Source organism: Loxodonta africana, chromosome 9, assembly GCF_030014295.1.
Source record: "Loxodonta africana isolate mLoxAfr1 chromosome 9, mLoxAfr1.hap2, whole genome shotgun sequence".
Taxonomy (NCBI): Eukaryota; Metazoa; Chordata; class Mammalia; order Proboscidea; family Elephantidae; genus Loxodonta; species Loxodonta africana.
The window spans coordinates 116,938,317-116,962,360 of record NC_087350.1 but is presented as its reverse complement, the minus strand read 5'-3'; the positions used below and the strand labels follow the sequence as shown (position 1 = coordinate 116,962,360).

The following is a 24,044-nucleotide window of genomic DNA, read 5'->3' as shown; positions in this document are numbered from 1 at the left end:
TGTTCTTATGCTTGAGCCCATCGTTGTGCCGCTTTGTCAGTCCATCTCATTAAGGGTCTTCCTCTTTTTTCCTGACCCTCTACTCTACCAAGTATGATGTACTTCTCCAGGGACTGATCCCTCCTGGTAACATTTTAAAAATATGTGAGGCATAGTCTCGCCATCCTTGCTTCTAAGGAGCTTTCTGGTTGTAGTTCTTCCAAAACAGATTTGTTTTTTTGGCAGTCCATGGTATATTCAGTATTCTTAGCCAGTACCACAACTAAAAGGCATCAATTCTTCTTCAGCCTTCCTTATTCCTTATCCAGTTTTTGCATGCATATGAGGCGATTGAAAACACCCTGGGTGGGGTCAAGTACACCTTAGTCCTTAAAGTGACATCTTTGCTTTTTAACACTTTAAAGAGGTCCTTTACAGCAGATTTGCCCAATGCAGTACATTGTTTGATTTCTTGACTGCTGCTTCCAAAGATGTTTATTGTGGATCCAAGTAAAATGAAATTCTTTACAACTTCAATCTTTTCTCCATTAATCATGATGTTGCTTATTGGTCCTGTTGTGAGGATTTTGGTTTTCTTTATGTTGAGGTGTAATCCATACTGAAGGCTGTGCCCTTTGATCTTCATCAGTAAGTGCTTGAAGTCCTCTTCACTTTCAGCAAGCAAGATTCTGTCATCTGCATGACGCACGTTGTAAATGCATCTTCCTCCAAACTTGATGCTCCATTCTTCTTCATAGAGTCTAGCTTCTTGGATTATTTGCTCAGCATTCAGATTGAATAGGTATGGTGGAACAACCCTGATGCACACCTTTCGAGACTTCAAACCACGCAGTATCCCCTTGTTCTGTTTGAAGGACTGCCTCTTCATCTGTGTACAGGTTCCCCGTGAGCACAATTAAGTCTTCTGGAATTCCCATTCTTTGCAATGTTATCCACGGTTTGTTATGATCTACACAGTCGAATGCCTTTGCATAGTCAGTGAAACACAGGTAAACATCTTTCTGATATTCTCTGCTTTCAGCCAGGCTCCATCTGACAGCAGCAATGATATCCCTGGTTCCGCAACCTCTTCTGAATCAGGTTTGAATTTCTGGCAGTCCCCGTTGATACACTGCTGCAGCTGCTTTTGAATGATCCTCAGCAAAATTTAATTTGTGTGTGATATCAATGATATTGTTCGATAATTTCTGCATTCAGTTGGATCACCTTTCTTGGGAATAGGCATAAATATGGATCTCTTCCAGCCAGTTGGCCAGATAGCTGTCTTCCAAATGCCTTGGCATAGACCGGTGAGCACTCCAGTGCTGCATCCATTTGTGGAAGCATCTCCGCTGATATCCTGTCAGTTCCTGGAGCCTTGTTTTTTGCCAGTGCTTTCAGTGCAGCTTGGACTTCCTTTAGTACCACCGGTTCCTGATCATATGCTACCAAATGGTTGAATGTCAACCAGTTCTTTTTCATACAAATGACTCTGTGTATTCCTTCCAGCTTCTTTTCATGCTTCCTGAGTTGTTTAATATTTTCCCTATAGAATCCTTCACTATTGTAACTTGAGGCTTGAATTTTTCTGCACTTCTTTCAGCTTGAGAAATTCTGGATGTGTTCTTCCCTTTTGGTTTTCTATCTCCAGCTCTTTGCACATGTCATGTCATTATAATACTTTGTCTTCTGGAGCTGCCCTTTGAAATCTTCGGTTCAGTTCTTTTACTTCATCATTTCTTCCTTTTGCTTTAGCTACTGGACGTTTAAGAGGAAGTTTCAGAGTCTCTTTTGACATCCATTTTGGTCTTTTCTTTCTTTCCTGTCTTTTTAATGACCTCTTGCTTTCTTCACGTGTGATGTCCTTGATGTCATTCCATAACTGTTCTGATCTTCGGTCATTAGTGTTCAACACATCCAATCTATTCTCGAGATGGTCTCTAAATTAAGGTGGGATATACTCAAGGTCATACTTTGGCTCTCATGGACTTGTTTTAATTTTCTTCGGTTTCAACTTGGACTTGCATATGAGCAATTGGTGGTCTTTTCCACAGTTGGCCCCTGGCCTTGTTCTGACAGATGATATTGAGCTTTTCCATCATCTCTTTCCACAGATGTAGTAGATTTGATTCCTGTGTATTCTATCTGGTGAGGTCCATGTATATAGTCACCATCTATGTTGGTGAAAAAAGGTATTTGCAATGAAGAAGTTGTTGGTCTTGTAAAAATTCTATCATGGACTCTATGGCATCATTTTCATCACCAAGGCTGTATTTTCCAACCAATCCTATTTCATTGCTTCCAGCTTTCATGTTCCAATCACCAGTAATTGTCAATGCATCCTGATTGCATGTTCAATCAATTTCAGGCTGCAGAAGTTGATAAAAATCTTCAATTTCTTCATCTTTTGCCTTGTGGTAAGTACGTAAATTTGAATAATAATTGTATTGACTGGTCTTCCTTGTAGGTGTATGGATATTATCCTATCACTGACAGAGTTGTATTTCAGGATAGTCAGTTTGTCATACCGTGGGGACTTGAGTCTTGCTGTGATGCTGGAAATCATGCCACTGGTATTCAGATGCCAGCAGGGTCACCCATAGTGAACAAGTTTCAGCTGAGCTTCTAGGTTAAGTCAGAATAGGAAGAAGGACCCAGCAGTTTACTTCCAAAAAGGATTAGCCAGTGAAAACCTTATGAATAGCAGTGGAACATTGTCTGATATAGTGCTGGAAGATGAGTCCCTAAGGTAGGAAGGCACTCAAAAGACAACTGGGGAAGAGCTGCCTCTTCAAGGTAGAGTCGACCTTAATGACATGGATGGAGTCAAGCTTTCGGGACCTTCATTTGCTGATGTGGCATGACTCAAAATGAGAAGAAATAGGTGCAAACATCCATTAACGTGGAATGCACGAAGTATGAATCTCAGAAAATTGGAAACCGTCGAAAATGAAATGGAACGCATAAACATCAATATCCTAGGCATTAGTGGGCTGAAATGGGCCAGTATTGGCCATTTGCATTGGACAATCATATGGTCTATTATAACAGGAATAACAAATCGAAGAGGAATAGCATTGCATTCATGGTCAAAAAGAACATTTCAAGATCTCTCCTGAAGCACAGCGTTCAGGATTGGAAGGGCGGTAATGATGGGGGAAGAACATGGGGAATTTGTATTGTCTGAAAAAGTATATTTACCTTTAGTATGGTTACTGTTTATAAAATAACCACAAAAGTAAAGCCTGATAATATCTTCTCTGCTGAAATGAATATTTAGAAGCTAGCATGGTAAGTCTTTATTGGGGGTTTTTAAAAGGCTGGGAATCACACTATTGTGCTTAAAAAAAAAAAAAGACTAAAGTCTTTTAGGGTCTGAGTTTAATCCCCCAGCTATATAAAGTCTAGGTCTAGTTCAAAAAGGGTGAACTTCTTACTGACCAGAAGGTTCTAGAGAGAATGGCAGAAATAAATCTTAGTCTCACCCTCAGAAGCCGTCAGACCAATAGACTTGCCTCCCAGCGTTGCTCTAAGGCCCCAGACTGCGTCAGTTCAGCTACCTGCCCGATTTTTGAGTCTGGGACATAATACCTGCCTGCCTGGACTAGAGTCATCTGTAACAGGGGTCTTCTTTTTATGTTCCTCTTCTCACTGAAGCCTGTCGGGATTGACCATATATTCAGAATGGCTTCCTTTCTCACGTTACAGTGAAGTTGTTCTTTTCATTGTTATCATTGATGACCTCCACTTGCTTAATCTAATAATAGACGTTCTTCTAGATTAAATTTATGTACCTTCTAGCAGTCAATCAGCTAACCCCTCTGTACTCACATCACTAGCTTCTTTTGGTTTCACTGTCTCTGTATTTTCCTGTTTTCTTCCTACCTTATTGGTACCTCCTCAGTCTTATTATCTGGCCAATATTTTTTCTATGGCCTGAGCTCCAGAATCCAATTTCTGTGTTTACTTATATCTGCACTCCAACTGTTTCTATTGGGATGGTTGCACTTTGTATCTGTTGGCTTTCCCCATGTATCTTCACATTTGTTTACTTGTCATTCTTCAGGTCTCAAGTTCAATGCTGCCTCTTTGGAGATGCCTTTCCTGACCACCTAAAATAGGGTTTTCATACTATTTTCTGACATTGGCCACATTTCATGCACAGAACTTAGGCTATCTATCATTTTCTTGTCTGTCTGTTTTCACTTACTTGTCATTTGTATTCTCCCCCTAATAGTATGTAAGCTTCATGTGGACAGGAACCTTGCTTGTTTTCCCCCCTTTCTATTTCTCACATCCAAAACAGTAGCATATGGTAGGTACTCAGTCTATATTTGTTGAATGAATTAAATGAAGAGTAGCCTTTAATGCAGTCCATAGAGAAGGACATCATGCTTGGTAAAGTAGAGGGTCAGAGAAAAAGAAGACTCTCAAAGAGATAGATTGACACAGTGGCTGCAACAACGGGCTCAACCATAGATCGTGAGGATGGCACAGGACTGGGCAGTATTTTGTTCAGTTGTACATAGGGTCGCTATGAGTTGGAATCGACTCGACAGCAATGGGTTTGGTCTTGGTTTAGCCCATAATAGTGGCTTCCAAGCTTTTTTGACTACCACTCACAATCTGAAAGCGAGACATACATTTTATACTCAGGTAAATATGTAAATATAAATACCAGGTATCAGCTCTGTATATGATAGAAATAATTCTTATCCTTACTGGGTGCAGTATGCTCTGAGGTTGTCCAACCCAATCTAGTCCAGTTGAGCCTTGCCTGTTGTTTTTTTATTTTTCAAACACTGTTGTGACCCATTAAAATCGGTTTTATGGCTGTCTACTGGGTCATGACTCAGGACTTTAAAAATATTTGTTCCCATCACCCTGCATGTTCATTTTTTACCTACTCCTTTAACCTTATGTTTTTCTGATACCCTTCTCATGTGTTAGAAACAGCCACTCCAGACTTCTCATTTCCTTCTACAAATCAGCATCTCTCCTGTGAAGAGGCTTTTGCACATGCTGGACTCTCTTCCTAATGCGTTCCTCTCCCAGTGTTCCACAGGGCTGACTCCTTGTCATTTCGTTTCCACCTTAATCTCTCTCCCTTGGGGGCACCATTCCGTGACCATTCATCTAATGTGGCCTCCTCCCATTTCTTCCGCCTTAAGGTTGTATTTTTTTTTTTCCCCTTTTGTAGCATTTAAGAAAACTTATCACTCTCTTACTTCTTTTCTTATTTTTTATAACTAACCCTTAATGGTAGAGATCACGTCTGTTTTGTTCCTTGTATCCTAGGTGCAGAGTAGATGTTTAGTAATTATTTCTTGGCTGAAAGCACAGAATCACAGAAAGATGTTTACCTGTGTTCTGTTGACTGTGCAAAAGCATTTGACTGCATGGATCATAACAAACTGTGGATAACATTGCGAAGATTGGGAATTCCAGAACAGTTGACTGTGCTCATGAGGAACCTGTACATAGACCAAGAGGCAGTCATTTGAACAGAATAAAGGGCACTGCATGGTTTAAAATCAAGAAGGATGTGCTTCAGGTTGTTTCTTTTTACCATATTTATTCAATCTGTATGCTGAGCAAAAAATGAGAGAAATTGGACTATATGAAGGAGGATGAGGCATCAGGATTGGAGAAGACTCATTGACAGCCTGTATTATGCAGATATCACAACCCTGCTTGCTGGAAACGAGGAGGACTTGAAGCACTTACTGCTGAAGATCAAAGAACACAGCCTTCAGTAGGGATTACACCTCTAAATAAAGAAAACAAAAATCCTTACAACTGGGCCAATAAACAACATGATGTAAATAGAGAAAAGATTGATGTCATCAAGGATTTCATTTTACTTAGATCCACAATAAACATCTTTGGAAACAAGGGAAATCAAACAGCATATTGCACTGAGCAAATCTGCTGCAAAAGACCTCTTTAAATTGTTCAGAAGCAAAGATGTCACTTTGAGGACAAAGGTAAGCCTGACCCATGCCATGGTGTTTTCAGTCACCTCATAACACATGCAAAAGCTGGACAATGAGTAAGGAAGACCAAAGAAGAATTGATGTCTTTGAATTACGGTGTTGGCAAAGAGTACTGAATATACCATGGACTGCCAAAAAAATGAACAAGTCTGTCTTAGAAGAAGTACAGCCAGAATGCCTCTTAGAAGCAAGGATAGTCTCATGAACTTTGGACATATTATCAGGAGGGACCAGTCCCTGGAGAAGGAAGGACATCATGCTTGGTAAAGTAGAAGGTCATTGAAAAAGAGGAAGACCCTCAATGGAAGACCCTCAATAAGATGGATTGACACAGTGGCTGCAGCAATGGGCTCAGACATAGCAATGATGATGAGGATGGCGCAGGACCAGGCAGTGTTTCATTCTGTTGTACATAAGGTCGCTATGAGTAGGAATCGACTCAACTACACCTAACAACAACAGCTATTAGTTAAAAGAAATGTTTACAGAGTGTCCTGAAAATTATAAAACCTGGGACCTAATATAAGATAGTATAATGATGACCATTGAAGATTCATTCTATCTTCATAATAAATTTTATGCTGTGAAAGTTGCCGGCTATTTTATTTCCTTACCACTTTCATACCATTGTTTGATATTACAGTTGACTAGCTTATTGGTGGAGGATACTCAAAACCTGCTTAAAGCACGAAACATACAATTTAGAGACATTATATATCTGGACTGTGGATAAGACACCTGAAGCTGAAGAAAACAGAAAACTAGTTATAACTAAGGTAAATGGACGTAATCATCCCAGTGAATAAGTAAGCAGGGAACATTCAGGGTCATGCTTAGCTGGGGCAGATACTGAGGTATGCTGGGATGCAGGCAGTACTAATTTCCTGAATTCAGTGGATCTGAGTCTTGACATTTATATAGAACCTTATAATAGAGTTTGCTGTGAAGAAGCTTCTATGTGCAAGTATGAGCGTATCTATGTGTTTACGTTCCGCACCACATGCATAATGCAGAAGCAGGGAACTATTTCCCTTCTATAGAAATAATATGATGTATTTTTTTCCACAACTTAGACAATGGAAATCAATACAGAAGAGACCAAATGAACACAGCGGCATCTTTTAAATGTGCACAGAATTGCTTGGGAATTGAGCTGTTTCGGGAATGTGCAGTCCGGAAACTGTTAGCTGCTTTCAATCGGATATGCCAAAAATTGAGTAATTTTCTAAAACATATGTTTTAGATATTTCTGTGGGAAACAGCATGCAAGCAGTGACTCTTATGAAGGATGTGTTCATTATGCAATATGAAAGACAAGCTTATCTATCAGAATCAAAGAATCCTGATTTCTAGTACCTAGTAAGGAGCTGTTTGTTTTTGCTGTTGGTGCTTCTTTTTATAATTTTTTTGGCATTTACTCAGGAGCTTAGAGCATTTTGATTCACAAACTTGGAAAAGGTTTCTGGGAGATCCCTGTGCATGGATATGCTGCTGGCTCCAGACAGGACTTCTCAAATGGGTTTACATACGCCTTCTCACCTGTAAAGAACAGTGGCTAAGGATATTATGGTCTGCCTGTTACCCAAGCCAATGTTTAAAAGTCTCTTCTGTTTATCATTGCAAGTGTCTATTTGCAGTAGCGAGACAACTCATGACACTTAAATTTCTTAGTATAATTGTGCGTGTGTTTTTTCCCTAGAAATTGTCAATCTTCACCGCAGTGTGCATTTATGTAGTAACTAAGCCTTCTCTACAGCCCCAGGGGACATGTTGAGTTATGGGGATGGTTTTGGAATCAAGCATACTCTGGTAGCTTCCTCCCTGTTCTAATCACTGCCTGGGCACGGGTGACCCTTGATTCCCCCAGAAGGATATACTTGACTTGTTTGAATAATTTCATGGGCTGGAAGGGAAATGAAACCTGTAAATTGAGGAGTGGGTGTGGTGCAGCTGGTCTGGCCAATAAGGGAACTAGCTGGGCTGGGAAGCTTTCCCTCTGGGTGGAGAGCATATCAATGAGAGCAGGGGAACTTGTGGCTAAGCCTGCAGGGCCCTGTGTGGCTCAAAGGTGCCAAGGCAACACATGGAATTTCAGAACTTAGAATATCCTTCCTTCTGCTCTTCTTTGATAAGTTTCTAGCTCATGAATCATGTGCAGCTAGATGGATATGGTAGCTTTTTGCTACCAGTTTCATATTGGCTTGAGGGCTATATTTTATGTACCTGCAATGTATATAAGAAGCCCTGGTGGCACACTGGATACAACACTGGACTACTATCCAAAAGGTCAGTGGTTTGAAACCACCAGTGGCTCCGTGGGAGAAAGATGTGGCAGTCTGCTTCTGTGGAGATTTACAGCCTTGGAACCCCCCGCCCCCGCCGTGGGGTCACTATGAGTCAGAACCAACTCGACAACAGTAGGTTTTGGGTGGGTGATGGGTATGTTTGCAGTCATTCTCTGAGAACTATTTATATAAAGGGGCCATGCCCCAAAGACTGGGTTATTTAAAGCCCTTAGCATGCTGCTTTTATGGTGGAGGTAGCAGCCTTAGTGGTCATGGAACCTGTAAAACCCAAGTGTGTGTTGGGAGGTATCGCCCAAGATGACCCTGCCTCCTCTGTCTCCTCCTCTTTACCAGTTCAAGTCCTGCTTCTGCAGATCTAGTTCTGGGTAAGAGAGGAGAGTAGCATGTTGATAGGAGACAGTCAGCTATGCTGTAAGGAGACCCCAAAGAGTAACAGAGAGTTCATGTGGCCCCATGCCACCTGTGAGGACTCTTCCCCAGTAGTCATTCACATTTATTACTGACATACATAAACAGGACCTATAGAAGTCAAGTTCTTTTTATGTAACATAATGCTTGAGAGCATGGGCTAAGTTCCGATTCGAAATCCATGATTTACCAGCTGTGTGCTTTGACAAGCTACTTAACCTATCTGTACCTTAATTTTTTACCTTATTGTGAAATAGGAATTAAAACAGTACCTACCTTTTAGAGTTCTGATGAAGATTAAACCAGTTTCTACCTGGAAAGACTGAGAATAGTGCCTGTTGCATAGTGTTATGGATTGAATTGTGTACCCCCAAATTGTGTGTCAGCTTGGCTAGGCCATGATGCCCAGTATTGTGTAATCGGCTGCCATGTTGTGATCTGATGTGGTTTTCCTGTGTGTTATAAATCCTAACCTCTACGATGTTAATGAGGCAGGATTAGAGGCAGGTATGTTAATAAGGCAGCACCCATCTACGGAATTAGGCTGTATTTTGAGCCAATCTCTTTTGAGATATAAAATAGAGAATCAAGCAGAGAGTTGAGGGACCTTCTACTGCCAAGATAGCAGAGCCAGGAGCAGAGTGCATCCTTTGGACTCAGGGTCCCTGCACTGAGAAGCTTCTAGACCGGGGGAAGATTAATGACAAGGACCTTCCTCCAGGGCTGACAGGGAGAGAAAGCCTTCTCTTGGAGCTGGCTCCCTGAATTCAGACTTCTAGCTGTCTAAACCATGATAGAATATAAAGCCATCCACTTGTGGTATTTTTGTTATAGCAGCACTAAATAACTACGACACATAGTGAATGGCCAGTAAATATTAGCTGTTGTTGTTAGGTGCTGTTGAGTTGGTTCTGACTCATAGCAACTGTGTGTATAACAACGGAATACTGCCCAATCCTGTGTCATCCTCACAATTGTTGTTCTGCTTGAGCCCATTGTTGCAGCCACTGTGTCAGTCCATATCATTGAGGATATTCCTCTTTTTCACTGACCCTCTACTTTACCAAGCATGATGTCCTTCTCCAGGGACTGTTCCCTCCAGATAACATGTCCAAAGTTAATGAGACCAAGCGTTACCATCTTTGTTTCAAAGGGGCATATGCTGTACTTTTCCTAAGACAAATTTGTTTGTTCTTATGGCAGTCCATTGTGTACTCAATATTCTTTGACAACACCATAATTCCGAGGCATCAATTATTCTTCGGTCTTCTATATTCATTGTCCAGCTTTCCCATCCATATAAGGCAATTAAAAACACGATGATTTGGGTCAGGTGCACCTTAGTCCTTCTTAAAGTGACATCTTTGCTTTTTATCACTTTAAAAAGGTTTTTTGCAGCATATTTGCCTGATGCAATACGTCTTTTCATTTCTTGACTGCTGCCCCCATGGGCATTGATTGTGGATTGATTGTGGATCCCAGTAAAATGAAATCCTTGACAACTTCAAACTTTTCTCTCATGTTGCTTATTGGTTCAGTTGTGAGGATTTTTGTTTTCTTGATGTTAAGGTGTAGTCTCAGCTCTTCATCAGTAAGTTCAAGTCCTCTACTTGAAGCAAGCAAGGGTACACATGGAACCAAAGCATAGTTCAACAGGAGTACAAAGACTTGAGAAAATTGACAATATGTGAATTGAGTGCTGTGTTTCAGGTATGCACGCGGTGTTAGGAAAGTAGAGAGAATAAAGCCAAACAGCCTCACAAGGAGTGGTTATGGAGACAAGGATGTAGAAAATAATTCTAAGATGGTGCTTGAGCTATAAGTTGAAGGATGATTAGCAGACAAAGGAAGGGGGTTGATGAAACGTGTAAAGGCCTTCCAGGCAGAGCAAACCACACGCAGTAAGGCAGGGAGACTAGTAAGCATGGTGCTTTGGGGAGACCAGCGGGCAGGCCAGCATGGTGGAGTAAAGGACGCATTTGAGGGCATGGCTAGCCCCAAGCCTGGAGGCTCTCCAGGCATCAGCCCCTGAAAGGTCTTGTAAAGCAGGACAAAGATTTTTAACTTGGTTCTGAAGGCAAGGGAGAATCATGACAAAGTTTTCAAGAAAAGTTTTATTTTCCTGTTTGCATTTTAGAAAAATTCCCCTGGGGAGCAACGTTGAAGGTAGATTGGGAGGAGCCCGATTAAAGGAAAACCAACTAGGAGGCAATTATAAAAGAAAACATTATGAGTCAAGGCAGTTAGTGTGAGAGTAGAAAGGAGGGAGTGGACTGGGGAAATATTTAGCAGGTAAAATTAACAGGACTTAGTAATTCATGTCAGTCAGAGAAAGAGAGAAGTTGGCAATAATTTCCAGAGGTGAGGGTGGGGGTGCTGGCCTCCTCTGAGTCAGGGCATGGAGGAGAAGGAGAAAGAGGAATGAGGGATTTCTTTTCAGTCGTGTGTCGAATTTTACATATGGGGCTTCCCATATGTCATAGGGTTTCCTAACAGAGATAACCAGCTGACTGTTAGAAGCAAAGATTTAAAATGCTGCAAATATAAGCAGGAAATAAAGATTGGAGATACTCAACTTATCTAAGAGTGTTTACAATGAGCATGTATTTATTTATGATCATAGTACATGATGAATATATGTGATCTAAGTAAAAATAAGGAAAAGAATAAGAGTTAAAGATAGAAACCTCAGAAAATACCAGTATTTAAGGTGCCAGAATAATGGAGATTCTAAAAGGTTCTTGAGGTAGTGGTAAAAAAAACACGAAAAGTGTGAAAAAAAAAAAGCCATGGGACTTAAGAGGCAAGAGAGGCTGAGCCAGAGGGGACTTAATACAACCACAGGAGGTTTCTGAAAACCTACACACCAGACCGTCAGGAGTGGCCAGCTCCAGGGTGTGGGCTTGTAGAGAATGGCAAAAGAACTGAGCATTTTATTTTTTTACTCTATATCCCTTGGCATCGTTTGAAATTTTTTATATAAAAATATGTTGTACCTTTCTGTACTATTTTTGAAGCTTCCTATGAGCTTATAATTATTTTTTTTTTAAAAAAAGTTAAAATGCAGGTATTTGCAATGGAAAACGAAAAACAAATCCATCAAATAAGTTTAAGCAGAACAGAAAGAGGAGGGGAAGGGCAACATGGAGTGGCTAACGGTGTCATACATCACGTAGGTCAAAAAAGATAAGGACAGACGGGAGCCTTTTAGCTTGGTATTTGGATTTGGTCACAAGTGACCTTATTAAAAGCAGTTTCAGTGAAAGGCTCAGGGCAGAAGAAGCCTGACTGCACTGTTGGGAAGTGAGGATGTGAAACCATCGCGTAGCCAGCTCGTCAGGAGGCGTGACTGTGAAGAAGGTAGTAGATTAGGAGCCAAGGTGAGTAAAACCAGTTGCTGCAGATCCTTGTGGTAGCAAGTAGCTAGCTGTCGTTGAGTTGATTCCAACTCACGGCGATGCCACGTGTGGCAGAGTAGAACTGCCCCACAGGATTTACATGGCCGTGACCTTTCAGAAGCACATCTCTGGCCATTTCTTTCAGGGTGCCCCTGGGTGCGTGCGAATTGCTAACCTTTCTGTTAGTAGCTGAGAACTTAACTCCTGGTGCCAAGAATAGATTTCAAGTCACCCAGGAATGCGAAGTAGCGTGAATAGTTGACAGTCAGCCCCAGTCATTCCAGATGCCAGCATTTCTAAGACTGAGATTTGCAGGAGTTTTTATAAGGAATTGAAACCATCACTTGGCAAACTTTTGGGGTGGAAAGAGACCCAAGTTTCTGTATATACTGGAGGTGGTGCATCAGTCGAGGCCAAGCACTCTAAAGTGTAGAAGAGTCGAGGTATTTATTAAAGGACACTTGTAATTTGGTAAGTAAACCCAACTGTTTCCGGGAGTGAAGTTTGGTACAAAATGCAAAACTTTCCGTGTTCCAAAGTCTAAAGGATCTATTTTAAATATATATCCACACTGGAAAAAATTAGATGATACACACAAGCCAGCCAATGTCTTCTTCTTTTTCTTTCCTTCTAAAGCCGAACAACAACTTATCCTTACACAGAAACGCAGATGTACAGCCAGAACACTGGAGGGAATTACTTTGATACTCAAGGGAGCTCTGCACAGGTGACCACCGTGGTCTCGTCCCACAGCATGGTGGGCACTGGCGGCATTCAGATGGGTGTCGCCGGAGGGCAACTCATCAGCAGCTCGGGAGGAACCTACCTGATCGGCAATTCCATGGAGAATTCTGGCCACACAGTGACGCACACAACTCGGGCCTCCCCGGCGACAGTAAGTGTCTGTGTTCTTATTGGGTTAATTTTGCTTCCTGGTAGGCTCTATCGTACATGCCACAGGCGGGCAAGAATGTGTTCAGCAGGGTTAGTCTTGCAGCATTCTGCAGACTATAGCATATGCAGTGCTATGCAGAATGGTTCTGCTATGTATGCCCTGTCCCAGTGACATGAACTAGGAAGCTTTAATGATAATGGGAAGTCAGGCAATTCTTACTCATTAAACGGCTGATGTTAATAGGCTTTCTTCAGTGACACCTGTAAAATGCTTGAAATTTCCACTCAAAGAACTTTACACTGATTTGTTTTTGTTGTTGTTGTTTTAATGGGAAATAAAACAGGAAGTAATATAGAAAATAAAACATAACTGAGTTTGGGAGAATGTTCCCATCTTCGAAGAGTAGTATTGATGCCAGCTCATCCCCAGAGAAGTTACCTGATCTAGAATGGTATTTCCCAAACCTCAGACATTTGAGTTTTGCCATACCCACACCACCTGTGCCATGATTTAGTATTTTTAAAATTGACTCACTTTTAATATAGAGAACCATGTGTGTCATTTTTCTAATGCACATTAAAATCAATACATAAATAGTAACATTTAGAATGTTTACTCCTGTGCCGTATGTAAAGTCATTTTGCACTTTACCAGAGACACACTTTCGGTGATTCCGATGAAACACATTTGTGTTGGCTCTGAGCAAATAATCTCAGAAACACACCTGCATGCTTGAGTTTTCAAGTTTTAAAATTTTTTTAAAATATTTCCTTTGACACAAGGTATTTTAATATGCTGAATCAGGAGTCAAAGAAAATTGTTCAGAATTTTATATCATGAACCTCTGTAACCTGAACTTTCCCCTATCCCCTTAACTAAGCATACAGAGGAAAGAATCCTTTAGAACCACCTAGCTAAAGTAGCCATGGAATTGATTTTCTAGAGGTTTCTTTAGGATGGGGATTTGAATCATGCAGATGCATCTTGTTCTTACCTCTTACCGTAGCTTGTTCTTGTAGCAAAATAGTAGAAAATAAAGAATAGAAATAAATTCAGGAGAAAGTAATTTGTATTAAAGACTTCATATTCCCTGTTTTGTGGATTTACTTCAAAATACAATAGGTACTTGGTAAGTACTTTGTATATACTTTGTGTTCATAGTAGTGCCTTTTCCATTGTCTGTGTTAAAGCCCTTTATTCTTCATTCCCTATTTGTTACTACCATCAGAACAGGTGACTATCTGTTCTGAGTGGACAAGTGGAGAGTTCTTTTTTGTACTTGTTTGTTTGTCTTATTGAACCATTTCTTACATATATTTGTCTCTTGCTTTCAAAACATTAAATGCAGTATTTCTAAGCCCTTTAGTTACACTAGTTTATTTTATGTGGATTAGAAATTAAAAGGTATTGCCTCTAGTAAATCATAGCCTCTCTGGACCTCAGCCCCTTCATCAACAAAATCAATGTTTAGTTATTCTAAATGATCACCTAACTTTCTCCAACTTTAAAATCATGTAAGACAGTATTACAAAGGAATTGCAAAATATTCTAGATATAAAAATAACTGTTTTCCAGAAAAGGAAAAGAAGTAGGAGAGGTGCCAGTACTTTCTAAGCTCTCCTGCTAAAGGCTACCCAGAAAGGGAAGCACTTGCCACTTACCAAGGCTCTAGGAAAACTGAAAAATGGGGAGAATGTGTCCTTTGCTGTCTTCACGTCGTCCATACACACACCCCCAATCCCTCTCCTACTTTGCCTTCACCAGCTGCTCCTCCTTGGCTTCACACTGATTTCTGGCTACCTATTAAACATCCTCATCAACTGGGTTCGGATTTACTAAAACTTGCTAGTTCTGTCACTGAGTTAACTAAACTGTTTATTCAAGGTCATGAAAATACAAGTGCAAGCATTAGGTGGGTAAATGCTCTAGTTTGGTTTTCTTTCCATAAGGGATACACTTCGGTTTTATATAGAACGTGCAAGATGGCATTCCTCCTTAAGTTATCCATTACTCAGATTTGGTGTGGGATTTTTATTATATTAATTGATAAATTAACAAAATAACTAAGTATCCCACTGGACATAGTGGAAAACTGAAAAAAAAAAAAAAAAAAAGAATCCGTAACGCCAATTATACATATTAACTTAGACATAAAAGCATGCGTTGTATTTGAGGCTCTGTTGTTAAAAGTGAAAATTCTTCCTGAAGCTCTTTGTTTTGTTTTCTTGTGTTTTTGCTTCACAAGAAAATTTCCTTTTTGGCAAGAGGAATATAAAATTAAAAGGATAAATTTTGTCTAAAACAAATGAAAGGCACCCTCATCAAAGCTCACTGTTTGATAGTGGCATCCTTACCTAAACACATATCGGCTAGTGTTTGTTGTATCACCTTGCACTTGATGCTGCCGTTTATACTTGTTTTGGATCACGCTTTCAGTTGTGCAGAAGATCTTCATCTGTTTAATCCAGTGAGGTTGTGGTTCTCAGCTTACAACTTCACATCAGTCACTGCAGTAGAGTAATAACATTAAAGTGCCATGAAACCTATTTTTTTTTTTTTTTTTCATTATCTGCCTCTTGCCAAACGTTAGAAATGGGTAGATTTTTGGTTGTTTTGACTTGGAGAAATCCAAAGTGTTTTAAGTAGGTGCCATATCATTAGAGGGAATTTGCTTGATTTCACTCTTTTTCATTTGCCAATAGAGCCATACCAAAGAAGGTATGTGAATGCAGGTCTTCAGCAACTTGATGGCCAAGACTCAAGCTATTTCCTTCCCAATAGTGAGCCAGAGGGTGCCATATTAGTTCAATTTTCGTGGCATTTTTTTTTAGTTTTCAACCTGTCACTTGTAACACGGCACATGAAACTGACTAGAGGAAAGGCCTGTCCCATGCCAAAATTTCTACCCAGAAATAGTCGGTTGGCTGCCCCGCAAGAGCCTTTAAAACCCATTGCTGTCAAGTGGATTCCAACTCATAGTGAGATAAGAAAATGGAATGTATAGTCAGTTATTTCAGCTGATGTGAAACTAGGTAAATTTGGGTATTGGAGAACAAAACCAACCAAACACCTTTACTCAATTCCTAGATAACAAGGTTTCCTGCTTTGGTTCTCTGAATAATTGCTTTGACACTTCCATCTGACCTATATCTATACAGAAACACTTCCATTTAAATTTATTAGGAATAATCTCCTGCCACACGGGAGAGTTGATCACAATGTGCAAATCAATTTCTAAAGATAGGCTAATGAGGGATAAAAGAATATACGGTGCTTGGAATATTTCAATATTTGATATAAAAGTATCTTATACTTGGAAGATCTCTTAATCATTTAACAGAGAATTTTTCTTTGGGGATATGATTTACTTTAGTTCTGTATCATCAAATGAAAACATTATTTTATTAAAGGGATTTTAATATTCATTTTTGGCTTTTGTATTTATAACATTTTTCAGTTTTATGGTACTTAGCAATGTTAGCATTTTTCAAAAGATTATAATGGTAACAATTTTTTTGTGATTAACATATGATGGCACAAACTGCGGATATTCAGATTTGGTCAAAATACCATTTCTTTTTGTACTTACTGTGTTCTTTGGTCAGCAGAATCCATGTGTGTTTAAATATGTATTTATTTACACACAACCGCACATACATTTAAAAGGCATTTCCTGCCGATAGTGTTAAATAGCAATTTCCAGGAAGATTTTTTAACATTTCTTATTGGACCTTCACCAGGTGTGAGTTCAGCTCAATTGCAACTTGAATAAATATTTCACATTTCGTTAAATTAATGCTAAAAAAAAAAAAAATCCTGACTCACAGCGACCCTATAGGATAGAGTAGAGCTGCCATTAATGCTAGTAATCTACTTGTTAGTATTTCAGTGGCTCATGGGCATTAAGGTAGCAGAACTGGCTACGGTCATAGCTCTGAGCTTATTGAACTTTGCTCTCCTTCTAACTACATCTTCATCATGTTTGTTTAATGCATTTGAAACTCTGTTTTTCTTTGTTATTTTTCTGTATAACCATATAGAAAAAAAATTTTTTTTTTTCAGTTTATGGAAATCGGGGACTTTGGGAAGCTGGACACAATTTGCATTGGAGGATCAGAAATCTGTGGATGTTGTTGGTTATTTTTGTGCTCATCACAATGTAGTTTATCCGCAGTAATTAGCATCTGGCTTTAAGTAGCTTTATGTAACACATTGGCGTTCTTATATTTAGACGGTTATTTGTGGTTTTTTCTTCTTGATAGCTAAATAAGGTTACATTAATAATTTCTAAGACTATGATATGACAGTTAATATTTATACCTGTATGTCTATACATTTAGAAGTTATATATGTGAAGTTGCTTTTACTAAAATTAGATTCCACCAAGGGGCTAAAGAGAAATGTGTTGGAAATAATACTGTTTATATTTCCTTTACCTCTTTTGATTGTGAGAGAAAGATGTGGCAGTTTGCCTCCTTAAAGATTATACAGCCTAGGAAACCCTATGGAGCAGTTCTACTCTGTCCTGTAGGGTGGCTACGAGTCAGAATTGACTCAACGGCAATGGTTTTTTTTTTGGAGGGGGGGGGAGTTTCTTTTGGTTAATGTAGAATATTGTAATTTTTTCAGTTATTTGGAGAGAATTTTGAGCTCCCATCTGCCGCAATGAAGTTAAAGTTTGGCCCATCTTATATAATTTATGAAAAGTTAAGAATTCATTTTAGAATTGTAGATGCTTTCATTTCTGTCTCCTGGGGTTTACTTATTTATTTTTTTTTTTTTCTTGTCTATGTGTAAGAGAGTGCTTTTTCTAAGAAGGTGAATACATTTAGCTCCCAGGAAAATAATTTTGTCGTCTGTTCCTTTACTGGGTTGGTACCGATGGCCTTTTGCTTTATTTTATTTTTAAAAATTGTTTTTATTTATATGAATTAGTTATACATTCTTAAAGTGCACATTCCAAAGGCTTAAGAAAGTGTGTAACATGCTCTCGCTCTCGCCCCGTCCCACAGTTCTCTTCCTTAGAGGCCACCGATGTTATCAGATTTTTCGGTGTCGTTGTAGAGATATTCTACATATATAACAAGCAGAACAACTCACTGTTACCGCTATGCCATTTTTAAACAAATGGCAGCAAAACGTACTGTACCTTGCTTTTTTTTTCACTTAACAGTATATTTTAGAGATTTTGTTCATATCAGTACATGAAAGGGTTCCTTCTTTTTTTGGAAAATGACTGTATTAGAACAAGCCGAACTGCCTATCTTCCCAAAGGGGGAAAATTGTTAGCATAATGTTGAATTATTGGATATAGCACTATAGAGATAGAAAAGCAATATAGTCACATGAGATGAAAACTTATGTTTAATTATCATATAAAAGGGTATGCTCGAAAGAAAATACGAGATTTTTAAGTAAGACGTGTGCATATATTATGCCTAAATCAAGGTTCTTACTTTATATTACAGAAATAATCATTTCTAGCTTAAATAATTTACTGTCTTCTGTTTAGCCTCAACAATAAAAAACACTTTCTACCCCTTACATTAGCAGAAGTCTGTGTGGCCATTAGGATCTTAGCATTTTCTGTTTTCCTGTGTCCCACTTTTCCTGGGCCAACCTGAGCCCTCAAATGACGCTCCTCAGACAGAATACCAGGAGCCATCTTCTTCCTGTGCTAACTCTTGAATTGACTGAAAGTTCTGGGGCCTCATTTTCAAAGCACTTAATAAAACAGGACTTTGAGTGAACTGTAGACTCAGTTCTTTCTTGTGTATTCCATTCAGCTGTCAGCCAGCTGTACTCTGCTCCAGCCCCAAAGTTGGTAAAATCTAGAGGCAATAATTTTACCGTTATGGCTGTGAGATATTCCACTCCTAGAAATCTTGATCAACTGCGAGGTTAAGACAAACAGAGTAACAGGGGCCTTCAGCCTTTCCTGTGTGTAGCCTGTGGGTTCCCCTGAATTTTCAAGGCAAAACAGAATTGCAAATTATTTTATTTTTAAGCTATTTCATACCAAAACACCACTTCAGACCACATGTGTGTTGTAACCTAACAGAAGTTGGCTAAATTCTATTTCATACAAAACCTAGATTGGGAATATTAAATAATGTTTTTAGTGATTATGATTCAATGATTCTATTTACGAGTATGGAAATAAGCTTTGGTCCAGGTAACCTCTCACATAGCTTTTGCTTGATCTTTTGGTATATTTACAAATCAAATTTCAAGTTAATTTACTAGATTAAAACTACTAGAAATTTTGGGGGAAAAATCACTTATTTATGTTTCCTGCATGGAGACCGGGAAATAAAATATGAAATGTATTCATGGCAAATTAAAATACACTGTAACCAAGGCCTCATCTATCCTGAGAACAGAAGAACTAGATGGTGCCCGGCTACTGCTACCAACTGTTCTGACCAGGGGCACGATAGATGGTCTCAGTTAGAATGGGAGAAAATTGTAGAACCTTACTCAGATTGTTTAAAAAAAAAAAAAATGCCTAAACTTACTGGACCAGTAGAGACTAAAGAAGCCCCTCAAGACTATCGTCCTGAGATACCCTTTACACTTTGGACTGAAACTACTCTCAGAGGCTACCCTTTAGCTAAATAACAGATTGGTTCATAAAATAAACAGTATCGCCTGTGAATACTGTGTTGCTTTAATTAAAAAAAAAAAAAGTCTGTATGAGACCAAATGGCTAACATTTACCCTGAAGCAAAGATAAAAAGGTGTATGTAGGGGGTGGGGCGGGCAGGGAACCTAGGCTAATGGAAGCGGGGACAACCAGAACAAAAATCAGAAATAATGAGAATGTTGACACAGTGTCGAAAATGTAACCAATGTCGCTGAACAATATGTTTGGAATTTGTTAAATGGGAACCTAATTTTCTGTGTAGTCTTTCACCAAAACACAATAGGGTATTTTTTTAAATAATAATAATAAAAAAGTACACTGTGGTCTATCAGTCACACATGAGTCACTATTAGACCCATAAAGCTTTAATACTGCCTCCTCCACTGGCCTGTCTCCTGATTTCATGAAGGAGTCTGCAACACAATGCCTGTGACCACTTGTCAGTGCTGGAAAGGGAAGGCTTTTCTCCACGTCCCGTTCGCGTCAGTTCGCCCCAGGGTGTGTGATTCCACAGCCGCTTTCTCCGTAAGAATAACTATGCTTGTGTTTATTGGCCGCAGAATTATCTGGTTTCTTTTAAAATCTAGCTATCGTTTGATTATAATTGCTGGTGGCAGTAAATGTCATGGGCCAGGGGTTTTGTAATCTAACTACAGATAGTTAGAAATACTTTTACACAGTTGTTTTAAATTTGCTTACAGTAAGTTTTAATGACTTTTCCATCTGCCTTGTAAGAAAGAAGGGTGTGATTTTTAATTAGACAAGAACCCCTTGCCATCGAGCCAGTTCTGACTCCTAGTGACCCTGTAGGACAGACTAGAACTGCCCCTTATGGTTTCCAAGGAGCAGCTGGTGGATTCAAATTGCCGACCTTTTGGTTAGCAGCTGAATGCTTACCCACTACGCCACCAGGGTGCCTGCCATTGAGCAAAAAGCAAACCCGTTGCCGTCAAGTAGATTCCAACTCATAGCGACCCTATAGGACAGAGTACCCAATAGGGTTTCCAAGGAGCGCCTGGTGGATTTGAACTGCCAACCTTTTGGTTAGTTGCTGTAGCTCTTACCCACTGCTCCACCAGGGTGCCAGCAATTGAACAAGAGAAGGAAATAAAATGTATACAGATAGAAAGGAGGAAAAGAGGTCAGAATTTGCAGGTGATATGATTGCATACCTGATAAAAATCATAGGGAATCAAATGAACTTTTTACGTTACAAATAATTAGATAATAAAGTAGGTACAAAATTACAAAAGCAATCAATAACTTATCTAGAAACAATGGCACATTAGAAAGTGTAATGAAAATGAAGATCTCATTTATAATAAAAACAAAAAATGTAACAAATCTGACAGTAAACTAAGTTATGTACACAACCCAGCTCCTGAATAAAACTTAAACGTTCCCAAGGAGCACAAAAGGAAACTCGAATATTTGGAAAGGCGTACCGTATTCTTGGATAAAAAGTTTCACTATCAAACATACTCAGTCTTCCTACATTAACTTAAGATATTTCAGCATGATCCTAATCAAAATACCAATGGATTTTTTTGTTTTACAGGACAGGCTGTTTATATAAATAAACATGCCAGAATAGTGGGGAACATTTTGTAAACAGAAAATAATGGTGGTAGGGATGAGGAGGGTACAGCTTTACTAGTCGTTAAAAAGTCTTATCAAATTACAGTAATTAAAGCAGAGTTGTCTAAGCACTCGAATAGACAAGAAATAAAATTGTCATTGTTGTTGAGTGCCATTTAGTCAATTCCGACTCATAGCAACCCTATAGGACAGAGTAGAACTGCCCCATAGGATTTCTTTGGCTGTAATCTTTACAGGAGCAGATCACTAGGTCTTTTCTCTCACGGAGATGATGGTGGGTTCAAACTGCAGACCTTTCATTTAGCAGCCGAGCGTTTAACCATTGTGCAACCAGGGCTCCTAATAAATAAAATAGACACCACGGTAGACCAGACTGCTGATAGGAATATCTTACGTGGTAAAGACGGTGTTGTGTGTCAGTGAAGAAATGTTGGACTGTCAGTGAACGACGTCTGGGCCAACCATTTAGAAAAGAAAATTAGACTGGTTTTATACATTACTCCTTATACCAAAGTTAATTTAACTTCAGTGGAAAAATGTGTTCTCTCATTAATTCTCTTATAGTAGAGACCTATGATACAAAATTCACAAGCTCTGCAGAATGTATCGATAAACTCAACCATTAAAAGTAGAAACATTTTGTATGACGAAACTCCAATGAACAAAGGCCTTGGTGAGACAGCAAACTGGGCCTAATGTTTTGAGACATTATATTCAAATGTCTTTAATGTATAGACCACTGTTACCTGCCCATCAGGAATAAAACACCAAAAGTAGGGACAGGCAGGCCATTGAAAAGGAAATGCAAAGTAAAGCTACGAAGCGATGCCTTTTTTTATTTTTCTTACTTGAAACAGCACAGATTTATTCTTTATCTTCCCGAGATAACGTTTTTAATCTCTCATACAAGCAAAAATGAAAAAGTAAGCCTTTGCAAGTGTGTATTAGTGCTGGGCTATTAAGCAAAAGGTTGGCAGTTGGAAAACCCACCCAGCTACTCTTCAGGAGGAAGACCGGCGATCTGCCTCCTTTAGGATTACAGCCAAGAAAACCTTGTGGGGCAGTTCTACTCTGTCACATGGGGTTGTGATGAGTTGGAAATAGACCTGGAGACACCTAACAATAGCACACATTAAGGATAACTATTTTTATGATGACTAAAATTGAACTGTCCATTTGAACCTTTTTGTTGCCTTGTTAATTTGATCACTTTTATATCATTTTCAAATAACTATAATGCTTTTATCATTCTTATTTAAACCCTTTCCTATTGAAAAGCAAATCTTGTTTGTTAACAGTAAACCAATTAGCAAGTTATCACTTTCCCCTCCTCAGAAGATAGTTTTATTTAAACAATTTGAGATATTTGGGACAGAACTGACATTTGTATTATGTTTGTATAATGGAAATCATGTTGAACTTGGGGTGAGAAATTTGGATTCCGGTCTTGTAGTTAATACCTGTGTAATCTCAAGAAAGTCCCTTGATCCCAGAGACCCTCAGTTCCCTAATCTGTAAAAAGGAGGTAATATTGCTTGCCTTGCCTATTTCACAAAGTTGCTGTGAAGATCAAACAAGAGCTTTTGTGAAAAGGCTTTGTTAAGTAGTAAAGCAGTGTCTTCTATTTTCAAATCACTTTCTTTAATAGTTTTAGAAAGGAAGTAGTTTCTACTGGGAAACCAATTTTAATTATGGTGATAGTTGAATGTATCAGTCTTGACCTTTAGGCTTACAGAAAAGATTAAAAAGCCATTTCAGAGTAAAGAGGATATCCTGTGACCGTAAGGGCAAGGAGTAAGATGATATAATTGCTCTTTTTCCTTTTATTAGCGTCTAATGTAATACTTGTTTGATATTTACATTAAGAGAAAGTTTTAGTTGTCCACACATTATGTTATTATGATATTGCGTTTGGGCCATGGCGGAGATGTGCACAAATGTGTGTACAAACCGCATGTCCAGGCTAGTCTCTTTTTGCCACAGGTCACTCAAATGGAAGAATCCGCACCTCTTCACATTTATGTCCCTGCAAGTCAAACTGAGGTTGACCTTGTTGGCTCTGTCTGCTGCCCCTAAATGAACCCTGTGCTCCAGCCAGTCTTGATTGCTTGCACCAGAAGTGTCTGGTAGTGCATAAAGTTTACTGAACGTTTTGTAGGGAGCCAAGGGTTTAGCATCACACTCTCTAAAACATAGTCACGCGAAGCCTCTTTCCACCACTTTGTTCTCCCCTGCCTGTCTGTTCCCTCTGCCAATGAGCTTTTGTCTCTGGTCTTCCCAGATCTCAGATCTTTCTACACTCTGTCATCTAGTCAATTGCAACTCATAGCGACCCTATAGGGCAAAGTAGAACTGCCCCATAGGGTTTCCAAGGCTGTAAATCTTTTATTTTTTATTGTGCTATAAGTGAAAGTTTACAATTCAAGTCAGTTTCTTATACAAAAACGTATACGCACTAGTTGCTCTCCCTACGATGTGACAGCACTCTACATCTCTCTACCCTGTATGTCCCGTATCCATTCAACCAGCTCCTGTCCCCTCTGCCTTCTCATCTCCCCTCCAGACAGGAGCTGCCCACATAGTCTCATGTGTCTACTTGAGCTAAGAATAAGAAGCACAGTCCTCATCAGTATCGTTTTCTGTATTATAGTGCAGTCTAATCTTTGTCTGAAGAGTTGGTTTTGAGAATGGTTTAAGTTTTGGGCTAACAGGGTCCGGGGGCCATGACCTCTGGGGTCCCTCCAGTCTCAGTCAGACCATTAAGTCTGGTCTTTTTACTAGAATTTGAGGTTTGCATCCCACTTTTTTTCCTGCTTT

General features: G+C 39.3%; 1 protein-coding gene across 16 annotated transcripts in view; it reads left to right on the top strand.

Annotated features, from left to right (window-relative positions):
- RFX3 (regulatory factor X3) overlaps positions 1–24,044 on the top strand; it is a 320,548-nt gene that overhangs the window by 185,826 nt on the left and 110,678 nt on the right. For 15 of the 16 annotated variants that reach the window (XR_010322875.1, XM_064290581.1, XM_064290578.1 and 12 more), the window contains one exon: positions 12,724–12,982. Coding sequence is in view for 15 of the 16 variants with exons in the window: in XM_064290581.1 (XP_064146651.1) it covers positions 12,724–12,982 (259 nt within the window). In the remaining variant the exon portion in view is untranslated. The remainder of the gene's footprint in view (positions 1–12,723; positions 12,983–24,044) is intronic. The other variant, XM_023539433.2, reaches the window with a different exon arrangement.